This window comes from Arctopsyche grandis, chromosome 7, assembly GCF_051622035.1.
Source record: "Arctopsyche grandis isolate Sample6627 chromosome 7, ASM5162203v2, whole genome shotgun sequence".
In the NCBI taxonomy this organism is placed as follows: domain Eukaryota; kingdom Metazoa; phylum Arthropoda; class Insecta; order Trichoptera; family Hydropsychidae; genus Arctopsyche; species Arctopsyche grandis.
In genome coordinates, this window is record NC_135361.1 from 24,274,341 (window position 1) to 24,290,088 (window position 15,748).

Here is a 15,748-nt window from a genome sequence, read left to right on the forward strand (position 1 = left end):
CCTCCAGTTTGTCCGTGTAAGCTTAAAGATAATATTTGTTATCCGTAAGGGAAAAACGGACCCCGCCCCACATAAGAGTGTTAAAATGTGTTTGTCAAGTGTCGTTATCGAGGGTAACTACAATTTTCGTCTCCTTAAACGATACCATGTACCGTTCAGGTTCTAGAGCGTATGGTAGTCCGATATTTGATTTTTATTTACAATGGTCTTTTCGGATGGCACTCTACCCCATGTACATATGTACATATGTATGTAACTATCAAATGTTACGCTCGGTTGCCCGGGGGAAATCGTCGTAAACCTTTTGATATCAGCACGTTGACCCAATGGCATTAATAAAATTCGCACATACCCATTTCATTTCCAATATTTTAGAGTGATTTCTTTTATTGATGATTACATACATACTCATTTTCGAGCTTAATTTCATCAACATGATAAATTTTAAGTGTGTTGTGTAGATTATTCTACATTTTTATAACTTTTGGAGAATTTATTCTAAGAAGGAATGTACACATGTAGGCGAAAGGAATAAAATGACGGTGTGGTTTAATGCATGATTATTTAATATGACGGTCGGGAAGGAAGTTAAGTGGTAGCTACCAACATAGTCGAATCGGTCTCAACTCACAAGATGGCGACCAAAACTCGACCATATCGTATATAAAAATGGATAAAAACCTGGTGGCAAAATTGATTATTCAATGATAATCAATGGTCGGTGCTACTTTGTAGTATGCGGTCTACCTTAGCATGAGATCTACCTTTGAATCGCAGTCTACTATTTTTTTATTTGTATCGAAACAACGACCTGTTTATTATAATTTTTGTTTTTTCCTGCCGCCCCATAATATTGTCGAAGCATTTCTATCAAAATATCACCAGAAGCGTAAAAAATACCGACCTTATCAACCTAATCTTATTAAATGAATAGAGCCAACGATAACTTAACCTAACCTAACCTGACCCTTAAATAAATAGGTGTTGGCTGCTAAGATATCTTTTTTTTTAAGTTTAATTTCATCAATATTTTCACAAAAAAATATATCTTAGCAGCCAACACATTTATTTAAGGGTCAGATTTGGTCAGGTTAAGTTAGGGTTGAAACTATGATTTCAATTGTTGTCAAATGTATGATTATGTACTTGCTACATGGCAGCCCAAGTGAGCCAAAATCTCAGGGAGAGGAAAAAACTAAATGGTCTAATATTCCCGGTTTGACTTTGAAGAAATCTGGCAACCCTATCTATAATAGATAAAAAAGAAGTCAGCCTTGTGTACATATGAATAATGGTGTTCTTATTCACTACTAATCTAACAATTACTTTGATGTTAGATCATGATTTTAAACCTGAATTTACATATTGTATATCCAATTTAATAATATTATAATCAAATGAAATACATATTATAATTTAAATTCTTTTTATTATAAAATTTGATCAAATTTATAAATTAACATTGATCAAAATCGAAAAATACAAATAATTACTTCAATATAAAATTCTTGCAAATTAACGTCAATGTCTCCGATGCTCTTTGGACCGACTTCGGTCCCTCTTCTTCTTTTTGCCTTTTCTCTTTTTGTCTCTATTGCGTCGTTCAGTTGAAGAGTCAGAGCTGGATTCTGAATTTTTCCGGTGTCTTTCTTCGTGCCTACTTCTATGTGAAGATTTTGATGATTTATCATCTCGCTCTCTTTCGCTCCTAGACGACGAATGATGACGTGTGATATCGTCCTTTCTACTATGTTTCTGATTTGATTCGGAGTGTCTATCATTTGTACTATGCACAGGGTGAGATTTTTCATCTGGTCTACTGGTTTTTAGCGTATTTTCTTTCTTTTTGTACTCTTCATATTTAGCAGAATCTAGAATATAAATTCAAACAAATTATTATAACCGCTGTATAATTCCACAATAAGGTTATATATTTTGAGCACTTACTTATTACTTTAGAACTTCTATTATATTCATTTTTAGTGACGGCTTCCACCATAAATTCGCTTAAATTTATATTTAATCCTCCTATTGCAGACTTTACTATAAGTCGACCACTATCTTCATCAAATCCTGAAATCTAATATGAAAGAAATGTATTAAGTAACTAAATGGATATAAACACATAATGTAAATATGAATAATACAGGACGTGTATTATTTTACCTGTCCGTAAGTCCCTGCATGTTTTCCGGCAATCATTTTCACAAAGCTACCTTTGACTATTTTAAGTTCTTCTTGCTCTTCTTTCTTTTCAGATGGCTTTTCGCCATTTTTTTGTTGAATAGTAACTTTATCTGCTCCTAAACCCATGCCTTTCGGTCTCAATGTTGGCAAAGCAAGACCTACAGCTCTATTATATAAATTTTAAATGATTAAATACATATAAAATCAATTACATTGTGTTATAATATACAAAGATAATCATACTTATGTTTTCCCATCCCTTTTCCAGGGGCCCAACCCATTCCTCTCAACATCGCCAGACCAAACTGTGCTACTGGTATATTGTCATAATCATGTATGGTCGACTAAAATCCAACAAAATTTGTATTAAAATACACAACATCAAATAATTTTCAATAATCAGTTGTAAAAATTAACCTCTTTTTCTCCAGTAAATACAGGAGTCTCAACTGCCGGAATCGTTAAACTATTTTTCAACACATCCTGTTTATCATTAGTCGATTTCTTAACATCTTGCATCAACTCTCTGACAGCCCTCTCTTCCAAGCTTTCGTTGGCTGGTGCTGGTATGATCAATTTTGGTACAGCGGAAACTTCACTTTCATCATTCGCTTCTCGAGTATCTAATATTCCATTTTCAACTTCTTGGGCTATTCTCATCAACGAGGCGGCCGTCGTTGTTTTCGATTTGAGGGGAATGACCAACGGTGCCCTCTCTTCAATAATCTCACCTCTAACATTGATAGATACAAATATAAATCAAAACAACAATTTGAGGTTATAACAAAATTATAAGTTGCAATTTAATTAAAACTTATGTAATCGACAGATAGCAAAAAATTTGGCTCACCCTTTAACTTTGATAGATTTACCTTCCAAACAGTCAATAAATTGTTTTTTTTCCTCTGGTTTGTCTGTGGCTTTTTTTAACGTTTTGGTAAATCCAAAGGATATTTTCTTAGGCTCTGCAGCCATCATGGTATCGTTAAATGGTTACGTTAAAACCTTCACACAACAAGCATTTTGTTACTAACTGTACGATTACAGCAATAGCCTGTGCGTCAAACAACGCTTTGACAAACCGGGATTAGAGTATTGGTCGTAACATTTAGGTATATTCCGACCAAAACGTGATTTGTATTCCGTGTGTTAAAATTTTGAAATTCTAGTAAACATTCACAAATAATTTAATTGTTAGTGAATACAATACGAGCACCATTATAGTAAAAGGATTATACTTGGTTATAAATGGTTTTGTCGGTAAAGTACTGATTTTTTGGACTTTGGTCTAGTTAGTCATTAAATATAACCGGTAAAATTTATGACTGCAAAATCAAAAATTGTTTATCAAAATATCGCGTACATCAATCCTAATAATCTTTGTGTTTTAAATGTAAAGAAAATTTTTCAGCACATTGTATTTCAGTAAATGGATTATTTCTCAAAAAGCGATCTCGCGCAAGTCACTAAAATCTCAATCACGGAACATCTGGCACTCGAGTTCTCGTCAGTACAATATTTCGCGATGGAGATGATTAATTTACGTTGTCTTTACCTTGACTAGCCAATTGTTGGCCAAATTCTTCAGCTATAATAAACCAATCAATTTTATTAATAGACTATAGGCGGCGTTGGAGTGAAACTGTGGAATTAATTTACTATGACGGGCGGGAAGGAAGTAAAGCAGCTCAACGAACATGCCCGACTCGGTTCCAAATCACAGGATGGTGACCCAAACTTGACTATGTCGCAAGGCCACTACAAAACGAATAAAATAAGCTACCTCTTAAATATATGTAAGATTTTTGGTAATTTTTGTAGGATTCTTAAATTAAATTAGAATCAGTGCCGGTTTTAAGGGGGGGGGGGGGCTGCGTCGAGCGGCGCCGAGTATATTGGGGTGCCGCTCCATGCATCGAAGGCGCTTTAAAATTTAAAATTAGAGCGCCAAAGACCCTAAAAAATTAAAAAATAGTGCCGAAGGCGAAACTTAAATTGATTATTTGAAATTGAAACTTATCTCCGGTCTACAATGTCACGAAATAATTTGTCACAATTTTCTAGGGGCACTTAGAAAAAATTGCCCGAGGGCGCCATAGAGTGTAAGGCCGGCACTCATTAGCATAGCCAACTACTGTAAAGTTTCCCTAGCTACCAATGCATTCATGGGGCGTAGGGAAATGAAACGACGGGGTGTTGTACACACCCCGGTTAGGAAAGAAGTAGAGCAGTGGTGAGCACCATGGCCGAGTTGGTTCCAGCTCGCAGGATGGTGACCGAAACTCGACCATTTCGTAAAGCCGCTACACATTAATTAATAATATAATATGTTGTCAGACCAATGAGCGAAGTGAAATATAGAAATGCCTTGTAAAAATATGATAAGTGCAGATTTATCTTGAATCTTGAAATAAAAACATGAATTTTACCTCAATTTCTTTAGTATTGTCGTACAGGCTGGAGAGCAGGTTTTGACATTTGGGTGCGGTGGCCGCAGTGCGGTTCATAAGAGTACTTACTTTCGACCGCTGAACTTTCGCTGAAAAACCTGAAAAACTGACTGAGACGTCTGCTTTCTTCAGCAATTGAAATCATTCCACAACACGGCGTAGCTGTACGAACATGAAATTCAACACACAGCGTAATTATTCCAAACTTCTGATTAAATCTAGACATTACCCATATCAAAACTGTCAAATGGCAATCAATGATTTTATACTGCACTTATCTTTCGATACTATCAGCTTTATAATTACGTATAAAAAAACCAAGTCACGTACAACAATTTCACTCATTCAAATGAAATTCATGCGAGCGAATAATTAATGTTTCACACATTTTCAGGTGCAAAGTGGAAAAGTGATGAGTGTTCCATCGAAGATACATACTGATAATAACAAGATTGACTGCACGAAAAGTCGACGGATTGTCTGTGAATTGATGGGAGATGTTCTCGCCCCGCCAGAAAATAATTTGGTTTGCATTTGTGACGAGGATCTTCATCATACTATCGCAGACCGTTTTCAACCTACTGATACCGGACCACAACGCTCACGTCTTCATAAGCCCTCAAGATCCGGACTCGCAGGTGACATGGCTAGACCGCGGCGTCGATTTGTTCCTCGGCGGACTGAAGAGATGGGACGCCCAATACTTTTTACACATCGCTCAATACGGCTACACCTACGAAAACTGCCTGGCGTTTTTCCCCCTATTCCCGCTCACCGTCAGATACCTGGCATACGCCCTGTCACAAGTGCTCGGCAGCATCCTCAACTATCACAGTCTGCTGCTGTTGTCCGGCGCCGCCCTAAACGTCTTCTATTTCATCAAATCGGCAGACGCCCTGCATAAATTGAGTCTGAGAGTTTTAAAGAGCGAAAGCTACGCCTATAAGGCTTCTATACTATACTGTGTCAATCCTGGAAGTATCTTCTTCACGGCTTATTACTCCGAGAGTCTATTCGCTTGGTTGACCTTTCAAGGTATGCTTAGATGCACCGGTCAAGAAACGCTACGTTTCACGAATATAGATATTGTAAGCAGCATTCCGATTAGTTTATCTATTATAACTAGATCTAATGGTTTTCTTAATGTAGGTTTCATTGTTTATGCAAGTTTTAAGAACGTAATGGAGAAAACTCTTCCTGAAATAATTCATAGATATCGTACGCTGAAGTATAAGGTATTGATTCCGTTGCTGTCGTTGCCTCTGATTGCATCGTTGATGGCGCTAGCGTTAACAGTAGCTCTAAGTATTCTACCGTTTATACTCATTCAAACGTACAACTATTATAAATTCTGTGTCCATCATGAGCACAACTTGCCGCAGTATTTAGTCGAGGGAGAGTGGGTATTGCCGGGGCAGGCCAAAGGCGAATGGTGCAACGAGACGTTCCCGATGGCGTACTCGTACGTTCAAAGACACTACTGGAACGTGGGCTTCTTAAACTACTACCAGTGGAAACAAATTCCGAATTTCTTATTGGCAGCACCGATTTTAATCATAGTCTTCGTGAACTGCTACAAGTTCATCATGCAAAATATGAGGCACAGCTTGAAGTTAGGCGTCAACGTAGCTCGGTTTCAACGCACGACTAGTTACGACAGTGCGGCTTCGAAGAGCAAAAAGATCGGCAAGAATTTCAACCACCAATTCCTGTACGACCCCGACATGTTCGTTTACATAGTTCACGGCTTGTGCTTGGCCGTGTTTTGCATCTTCTTCGTTCACGTGCAAGTGACCACGCGACTCTTGGCGTCGGCTAGTCCCCTTCTGTACTGGTTCATGGCGACCAAAATCAAAGCGCAACCTTCAAAAATGACTGAACAAAACCATATCAACGAGCACTTTAGAAAAATAGGTACGACGGGACGCCTCTCCGGAGACTTCTTCACGATAACGAACCTGGAAGGCGTCAACAACATGTACAGCCGGTGGAGAACTTTTATCCTATCGAAGAATATATCCGATAAGAGTTTCAAACTGATCAAATTGTATTTCCTCGGGTACGTTATCATAGGTACGATATGCTTTTGTAATTTTTATCCTTGGACATAATTACATTTACTAATTAGGGAAAAGTCAATTAAATTGATAAACGCCTTAGAATCACTCTAGTTTAGAAATATAATCGATGACGTCATAACGACGGAAGCTTTGTGATTTTAAATAATAATTGTTTTAAAAAATCGTACGTAGATAGCACGTCTACAAAAGCCTTATACTTTTTTAGGATCTTAAATCCAAAGTCTTCTCTAGATTACAATAAAAATTAACATTTAGTACACTCTAATTTTAGGCTTGCATGAAAATGCTTTGATATATTTCAGTACAAACAAATTTCTAGTCAAACTTTAAAAAAAAAGTGGTGAATTTCATCTGAAATTAATATATATATATATATATATATATATATATATATATATATATATATATATATACATACATATATATATATAAAAGATTTTAATTATTCTGCAAAAATTAAAATTATTATGCATGAGTTGAGTATATTTATGAATTTTGAACGCTGCTGGCTTAGTACATGTGTAGTTGAACAATGTTATGTCGGGGGAACAAACTAGGGATGAATTACATAAGGAACGTTGTTATAATTAGAACCGAAGCACTCTGGAATAGGAATGTGATTTGGTTTGGACTTGAATGGTTGTGATGGTTAAATTTCGATAGAAACAAAACATAGGTATGTTGAAATGTACTGTTTGTTTAATTCAATAGTCTTCCTGTTAGTTAAGTTAGGTACAATTGATTTAGATGGAATTCACTATGACTTGTGAACGATTTGTTCAACACATAAAGGGACTCAATATGAAACGATTCATAATCATATTTCACTCGTCATATCATCGGTTTAGATTTTTAACTATTTTTATTTAGGAAATTTATACATTTTTAATAGTTAAGTATTATCACTCAAATATTCAGAACTTCTTAATAAATTGTTACAATTCATATATTTATAATACAACCTCACAAATAAAGGATTAAAATTGTAAAAGGTCTTAAAAAAAGAATAAAACAATTGAAACTAAAATATTTATGTATTCAATTTAAATTCATAATTTTCACCAAGACCTTTTAAATTTACAAACCTTCAAATAAATAACTCATTTACTTGCTTAAATTTTAAATGTATTTAAAATATATATATAAAAAAAATTCAAATAAGTATCACAACAATCACGTTAAAAAATTACTACTTTACTATTTTAAAGGATGAGATTGAAGTTGAATTTATGACTAATATACATTCTTTATTCAAAAAATTGTTTTTTATTTATTCACCCTTATAATAAAAAAATACAAAAATGTTTTGTACAAACTTCATCGATGACATACATGTGTACATACGATGATCTTCGAAAATTAATTTTTGGTATCAATTCAAAAATTATCTCTGACCATAAAAAGGCTAGATAAGGCATTATTATCATATTAATAATACACGAGTAATAGAAATGCAGTCGCTGGAGCGGTTCGACTTGTATGACCGCCAGTCATAAATCTCACTACGAAAAAGTATTTACATGTACCTAAGGTACACTATAAACACTCCGATGGAGTTTGGTCATGAAATGAGCGAAGACAAAAAAGTGAAAGTGCCAAAATGAATACGCACAAACTCGAAAAAATGTGAATACACGAGTTGATGAAATCAACATCAGTCCCACAAGAACAGTCACACCAGTAAAACTGGATCAAAATATACAATAGTATACGATTTGAATATCAATATCAAAAGAAAGACCAGCCGAAGTTTAATGATGTCAATTTGATATCAAACATGTTATCATTACATGTTAATACATTAAGTACCCTATTCGTGCTCAGCACACAAATCAAAATGTGAAAAATATTTCAAACATGGTCATTCGACTCGTTTACGAACCACTCGTCTTGCTGATCGGCACGACAATCAGAGGACTACATATATCTATTCTGTTAAAGGTTGGAACGGATTCAGTAGAGTGTTTCAATCCAAAAAATAAAACGAGAAAACGATTAAGCATTTTTATAACTTCCATGTCTATATGCCAAATGTGGCACTTCTGAAGAGTTATATCTATTCAGTCGAAGGTTAGACCGAAATACTAAATGTTTTGGACTTAATTCAGTTGAACGATTAAATAAAGCCGCACGTCAAATCCAGTGCAATACTAAATGTTTTGGACTCAATTCAGTTGAACGATTCAATACAGCCTCACGTGGAATCCAATGAGCAAATTATTTATACTGCAGTTTTTGAGAACACTACAGTTTTAAAAAATATTTCATTGATCACCATACTTGAAATGGGAACTATTCAGGAGGATCGAAATCGACATCAGTGCAGGAATCTTCCATAGAACAGACAAATGGAAAATAATCGGAAAAAGTATCTGAAGTTGCACAATGTCATCGTAACGAAAATTGAGTAACTCTTACTCAACATCCTGGACAGGGCTTACGACCACGCAACCTGCCAAAACCTATACGAGGCAAGTCGCTGTAATAAACTGGAGACCGATTGGACAGGAGTCAAAACCAAAGACTGGTCAGACAAGCAAGATGCTAAAACAAAAAAAAACAACATAAAACCTACTCCAGCTACAATTGCCAGTTTCATATGGTATCAATGCCTTAGCTAGCATTAGATTTACAAAGCTTTTTTCAAATAAAATATTAAGCTCCGGTGCCGAGGGCTTCTTGAAGTTTTCTCCTCGCTCTGTTTACTCTATCCTCTTGTTTACGAATGTCGTCTTCTGCTACGCTGACAGCTTGAACTAGCGGCTGTTCCGGATTGAGGAATACACCCGGGTTCTGAGATATAGCGGTTTTGGAGCCGGTTTGTCCTAAAATCAACAACATAAAACATCAAAAACGATCCAAATTTACATATACAGTAGAACCACGATTATCCAGATTGTTAAAAACAAAAACAAATTTTACAATTTTGCTACTTTGAAATGCATAACATAAAAAAATCGAAAATAAGACAGGGAAATGAGTCAGTTGTCTTCAAAATTCAATGCTCAAAGGACGTTTGTTTCTTGAAAATTTGATTGCGATTTACATATTTATTTTGAATATTACCAACCAATATGGAAAAGAAAAAAAATAATAAAACGTGTTGTATTATCATTAACCGTTTGCCCGCGGCCGTCTGCTATGGAAGCTTTGCGCGACAAGTCTGTAGCGCGGTTGTCTTCCATAGAATTTCTGAACTTTGCACGGGATTTTGAGCCTTATATGCGCCTATTTCAACTGTTTTAAGGTTCAAAATTGGTTGAATTTATTACTGAGAGTTGAATGCCATCTATTCAATTTGCTTAAAATTAATATATACCAGTCAAAATTAGTTTTTTGTGGAACCATACTGAAACCTCGTTTATGTGACGTCACGTCTGTTGAACAATGGCGACGATACGTCTCAATTGTATGAAGAATGGTTATTTGACAATTAAGCTAAAACTACGAGATATATTATGTATTTTATTGTTTAAAATAATACTTTATGTGTTAATTAACATATCTGGTTACTTGAGTTAATATTAAAATCTGTATTTAAGGTCGAAAACTCGATTGCCAAATTTGCGAAAAAGGTGCCGCGTACAGGGCTTGTTCGCTATATTTATTGCCGCGGACAAAGGGTTAAAAGACAGACTAGATATACATAATCAATGTTTTAAAAGCGGTGTCTTAAGAATTTTTTTATCAAATAAATACAGTGTAGGAACGTCAACGATCTCGGTTATAAAGAAAACCAAGTGAAAAAATTATACTGATTCTTTAATGTCAGAAGACAGAAGTCGAAATGTGTATTTTTATGTGGTTCATTCAAAGGCGATCGTCCGGACAGCCAATATATGGGTCATTATTTTATGTAAAGTATTCGCGATTTGGCAGCTTCAAAAAGAACAGCCAACATTAAACAACAATCCATAATTGAATTTCTTAATAAGGAATAGTTTGATATTAATCTACATGTTATTAAATATGTAAATGTAGACAAATAAAAATTATTCATACTGAATGTACACGTCTTTCCCTGTCAATTGTGATATTTTCGATTATCCGGACTACCTTCATCCCCAATTAATCTGGATAATCAAGGTAATACAATAAAATAACTACAATGAATACCTGTCACCGGTTGAGGTGTCACATGAAGAGCAGTCGCCAACGCTTGTATCGTCGTAGCTTCACTTATATACGGACCGATCGACTTGATGCCTTTCGGCAAAGAAGCACCTCCTAACACACCCCAAGAGTCACAAGCACTCAAACCCTACAAACCAAACGAATCAGTTTAGACATTTGACGTTAGAACTTTCACTTTTGATGTAAATTCCGATCTATACCTCTAATCGCTTCTCCCAAAACAACTGTTTCGGCTTGTCTTGGGGCCCTTGTTTAAAGTCGGTTTTCACTTTGCTCTCTTGGGTCTTGTAAACGGTTACGGGCTGTTTGAAAATAGACGCTGTTTGTCGTATCGGCGGAACTAAGGATGCATCTGATCTCACACCACGGCTGAAGTGTAAAAAAATCAATTTATTAAACATCAGTGTGAAGTTTATATAATATATAAAGTGTAAATCATGCATAAAATAAGATATAACTACTGTGACTTATAATTAAAAGCAATAAAATAATAGTACGTCATCTTCCCAAATATATATATATATATATATATATATATATATATATATATATATATATATATATATATGTATAATTAAATTTCTGAAAGATTTCGTACGAGATGATGCGAAATTCGTCTTTAAGCATACGAGTCCGAAATCTTTCAGTTATGTAATAATAAACACCATGCAGATTTATCGATATATATTCCTAGTGTTTTCAATAAATCATCACTCAAATTAAATATACAAATATAAATAAATAAAATAAGATGTGCGAAGATTGTGTTATGGCGCAAAAAATAAAAGAAAAGTTTGAAATTTATTGCAGGTGAAGCAAAAAACTAAATAACAAAAAAAAAAGGGGACAAGCAAAGTTTTGCTATCGTTCAATGCATTTTTTTCCATATCATTCAAAAAGCAAAATGAAATATTATACAAAGAAAAAATATATATATACATTAAAAAATAAATGAACAATATAATAATATATATATATTTTTAGAGGTAAGTATACAATGTTTTTAGGAACCTGTAATCGAATTGTGTGCCGCGGGGTTTTCTGCTTTTCCGTAATAATAGCGAGTTAAGTCGTCCCTGTTGAAAGTCAAAGCACGCAAGGTCCAAGCTGTCTCCGAGATATCGCGCCAGCTGTGGCTTGCTGCGAAACTTTTTGCCGGACGGACTGTCAATAACAAAATGAGCGTACTTTTAATGTGATGAAACTACATACAAGTGCTCTACACGAGATCCGCAAACTGCATCGAAACGTCACACTCGACATTCGAAAGTTCGGTTTCGCTCGTTCTGGACGAACCCTATACACAACACGAGAACATTTCTGAATTCTTCGTTCAAACCCTTCGGTAATAATATCTATTCTTTGGACAGTACTGAATAACAAATAAATCAAACTTTTGGCCATATATTTTTGTTTGTTTTCTCATTTGATGAAACGTGAGTGAGTTTTTCATTGATATGGGCGAAAACACACTGAGTGGTATGGGACGGCACGTGTCTCGTTGTGCACGTGTATGCAGCCAACAAGTTTCTCCGACATATCTTCAAATATGGGAGTCATTGCTATCGATCACTGTCAAGCTTGGATAAAATTTCACCGAAAACTCTCCAGGGGGTGATTTTTGGGACTGTATAGCATGAATTAGGGCTAGGGATGCTGCGTTTTTTTAGAAGTATCTTAAAAAAACACGTACCGTGTACCATTCAGTGTGTTTTCACCCTAAGAATCCGTTTATTTATGACATAATATATATTTTTTAATTCAAAGTCATGACCCAACCTTTGGCAGTTTCCAAATATGAAAGCTTTTAGCTTCTAAGCAAGGCTGTGGACTTGGAGACGAAAAAAATTGACCGACTCCTATTTATTATTATTTTAATTAATAGTATTACGGTATGAATCAACTAGTCTCTAATTTTATTGTTGTAAATCGACTAATAAATTGAAATATAATAATAAATATATAAGAAATCATTGAATTGCACGTATTTTGATATGGCTAAAACCGATGTTTCCTCCGACTCACACTTTTTTTAATTAAATTGATTTGTTTATGTATAAAAATCATACACATATACTATGAATGTACTAACTTTTTAATTATACCCATTTAATTACCAATAATTCAATAAATTGGGTTACATATCAAATTAAAGTAATTTTTTTAATTCTTTTTATATTTTATATTTTGAAAATCAGTATTATTATTATTACTAATCATTTTATACGTTGGCAAGAAAGGTCCATCTTATTAAAATCGTTCCAAATTGGAGTCGAATTGTAAAATAAAGCCGTTATCGGAGTCGGTAAATTTTGATCGGACTCCACAGTCTTGTTTCGAAGCTGGCGACGTAGTTCATAAGATTGATAACGAAAAGCTGCCTAGAATTGGGGCATGATATTGAACGGCACTGTTCAAAAACACTTGAATAAACATATACTCCAACACCCTAAAGGCACGTTATCTGTAAATAAATATTAAATCGGATAAGGCAGCTGTTGAGTAGAGGATTATACTAAAAAACTTTGAACTCGGGCTCACTTTATACCTATAGATAAGACCCACTTGAGACTTGTCTTCAATTCAATATGATAAAGCACCCAACGGAAGTGGGAGTGACATTTATATAACAGGGGAAAAATAATACAAAAATTAAAAAATTCATTTTGAATGAATAACATGAAGATTACAGGTTTTTCATTCCAAATTGAAACTTTTTCATTGACAATTTGAAATGAAAAACCTATAAATACATACATATGTATTGTCAAATCCTGTTGAGTAAAAATAATGAAATTGTAAGAAAACATAATCACGATCATATTATCTTCTTTTCTTACACTTTTTTGATGAATCGATTCAGTACATTCATATAATATAAGTTGACCATTTTTTTTTTCAAATTGAAAACCAGGACATTTTATCAACAACAAAAAAATAACTACTTCTAAATACCTCTATTATTAAAAATCAACATAAAGAATTAATTTTCTTTAATGCTCTTATAAAATTCTACACAGAACTGGTTAAAATTATTCTTATCAATTAGCAAACATTTTAAAGTTTAAGCATTCAATATTGCGTTTTATCACTTGATCATATAATGTTCATCGAAGAAAAAAGTCCTTCGGCAGATGCATATATTCCTGGTAAATAAAGACAATATATTTATGACCAATTTGTTAACATTTTTGATGAAGGCTTTGTATATTTCAATTCATCTATTACAGCGGTTTCCAACCCATAGTACGTGACAAAAAATCAATGAATGATTTACAATCATAAATAGAAATATTTTTTACATACTTAATAAACCTTATTACTACAATTAATCATAGTCGATGAATTCATTTATATTATTTTGTAAGGAGATTTAATTAAGAAAAGAAATTATGACGAAATAGTTTACTATTAGATTGGCCATGTTTAAGCGGTTTTATATTACAAATACACTAGTACTCAATAAAAAAAACTAATATTTTGTAATAGTAAAATAAAATCAGTACAAATGGTCAACTTAATATAATATGTATTGGAAAAGTTTCGTTCGCCTTTTAGAACTTACAACTTACAACGAGGTGTACCATTCTGCACGTTCGCCAAAGTTTGAAAAGTTTCAGTCGAGACTGATTTCATTCAAGTGTCCGAGTAGATGGCCTAGAAAACAGTGTGAATAAAAATGTGTAGACTAGTGTTAAACCTGTAGTAGAAAACGTCGACTTTCCCGGCGGAGAGTCCTGTTTTCCTGGGGACTTCCTCCCGCTGCCAGCCCTTGGGCAGCGCCGAGCACTCGCTCTTGCGGCGGTCTCCGCTGGCGACCGCGTTGGAGTTGGAGTTGGAGTTGGAGTTGGAGTTGGAGTTGGAGTTGGAGTTGGAGTGGGAGTTGGAGTGGGAGTTGGAGTGGGAGCTGGTGCTGGTGACCATCTCGAAGGGCTGGTCGGCCGCGACAGTGGAGGCAGTGGCGGCGGCCGCCGAAGAGGAGGAGACGGTGGAGGTGGAGGTGGAGGTGGGGGTGGGGGTGGGGGTGGGGGGGGCCGTCAGGTTGGCGCCCCCGCCCGTTGCGCAAGCCACGCCGCTAGACATGTCTCCACTTGACAGATAAGCGCGATAAGATGCGAACTAACGGAAGTCGGAAGCGTTCGCGTCGTAACCGCGTTCACGGCGACCATGTTCAAATACGTCACCTTTCAATTTACAACTTATTTTATGTTAATAAATTATTTAAGTCTAATGTTAGGTTACAGAGATCTGGAGCAACCACTGTTTTCAGTTACTCCACTCCAGCTCCACTCCGACACCTCAGTACTAGGGATCCCAAATATTCGAATATATTGGAATATATTCGAATATCAAATATCGAATAGTAGCTTTAAATTATTTATTTGTAGTTTTAACAAGTTGAAGATATTATTTAAGTTTTAAGAGAACCATTATCCGGAACATCAAATGTGCTGTAGATTAAAAATAAAAAGATAAGTTCGTATAAAAAGTATTCGAATATTCGGACTTGGGATCCCTACTCAATACATGCTCAACTCTGCTCTATGCTCCGAATAGCTTTAATTGGAATCATATTATTTATCATCTTTATTTATTTAATTTATTAATTTTATTCATGTAAATATGATAAAATTGTATTTATAGTATAGGGGATGAACGAATGAGACGACTGGCATGTTGATGCACGTGCTTTTATTGGTTCGGTGATTACTAGTCAAATGTGAACCGGTCACAGGACAACCGGTCGCTCTAGATCGGTCACACGTGATCACCCGTCACACTAAAACTGGTCACGTTAGTAGTCCGTTTACCGCCTTTATTATGAGAGCCAGAGACGGAGTGGTGTTAGTGCTCCGAACACGGCTGATTTGGTCCCAACTCGCAGGATGGTAACCG

The 15,748-nt window shown here is 35.2% G+C and overlaps 3 protein-coding genes across 3 annotated transcripts; 1 reads left to right on the plus strand and 2 right to left on the minus strand.

Annotated features, from left to right (window-relative positions):
- Positions 1–1,411: 1,411 nt before the first annotated feature.
- On the minus strand, positions 1,412–3,305 carry LOC143914961 (G-patch domain and KOW motifs-containing protein). The gene is made up of 6 exons (XM_077435401.1): positions 3,038–3,305; positions 2,605–2,920; positions 2,431–2,531; positions 2,167–2,353; positions 1,948–2,080; positions 1,412–1,871 (listed from the first exon to the last, which is right to left on the minus strand). The coding sequence occupies exons 1-6, from the start codon at positions 3,163–3,165 to the stop codon at positions 1,522–1,524; spliced, it is 1,215 nt and encodes a 404-aa protein (XP_077291527.1). The 5' UTR covers positions 3,166–3,305; the 3' UTR covers positions 1,412–1,521.
- Positions 3,306–4,706: 1,401 nt separating this feature from the next.
- PIG-V (phosphatidylinositol glycan anchor biosynthesis class V) lies at positions 4,707–6,819 on the plus strand. Its single transcript, XM_077434625.1, has 2 exons — positions 4,707–4,828; positions 5,032–6,819. Exon 2 carries the CDS (start codon positions 5,135–5,137, stop codon positions 6,746–6,748), a length of 1,614 nt encoding a protein of 537 aa, XP_077290751.1. The 5' UTR covers positions 4,707–4,828; positions 5,032–5,134; the 3' UTR covers positions 6,749–6,819.
- A 412-nt stretch (positions 6,820–7,231) lies between these two features.
- Positions 7,232–15,000, minus strand: MBD-like (methyl-CpG-binding domain protein 2). The gene is made up of 5 exons (XM_077434291.1): positions 14,553–15,000; positions 11,864–12,016; positions 11,053–11,221; positions 10,835–10,979; positions 7,232–9,543 (listed from the first exon to the last, which is right to left on the minus strand). Exons 1-5 carry the CDS (start codon positions 14,933–14,935, stop codon positions 9,374–9,376), a joined length of 1,020 nt encoding a protein of 339 aa, XP_077290417.1. The 5' UTR covers positions 14,936–15,000; the 3' UTR covers positions 7,232–9,373.
- Positions 15,001–15,748: the final 748 nt, after the last annotated feature.

What these genes read in the sequence shown, in the direction of transcription:
- MBD-like (XM_077434291.1), bottom strand. Translation starts at nt 14,935, where the DNA reads ATGTCTAGCGGCGTGGCTTGCGCAACGGGCGGGGGCGCCAACCTGACG. An exon ending in GTCGACGTTTTCTACTACAG is followed by an intron (nt 12,017 to 14,552) that starts GTTTAACACTAG and finishes TGTTATTGACAG; the next exon opens with TCCGTCCGGCAAAAAGTTTC. An exon ending in GACACCTCAACCGGTGACAG is followed by an intron (nt 9,544 to 10,834) that starts GTATTCATTGTA and finishes TGTTGATTTTAG; the next exon opens with GACAAACCGGCTCCAAAACC.
- LOC143914961 (XM_077435401.1), bottom strand. Translation starts at nt 3,165, where the DNA reads ATGATGGCTGCAGAGCCTAAGAAAATATCCTTTGGATTTACCAAAACG. An exon ending in TATTTACTGGAGAAAAAGAG is followed by an intron (nt 2,532 to 2,604) that starts GTTAATTTTTAC and finishes GTTGGATTTTAG; the next exon opens with TCGACCATACATGATTATGA. An exon ending in ATGCAGGGACTTACGGACAG is followed by an intron (nt 2,081 to 2,166) that starts GTAAAATAATAC and finishes CTTTCATATTAG; the next exon opens with ATTTCAGGATTTGATGAAGA.
- PIG-V (XM_077434625.1), top strand. Translation starts at nt 5,135, where the DNA reads ATGTTCTCGCCCCGCCAGAAAATAATTTGGTTTGCATTTGTGACGAGG.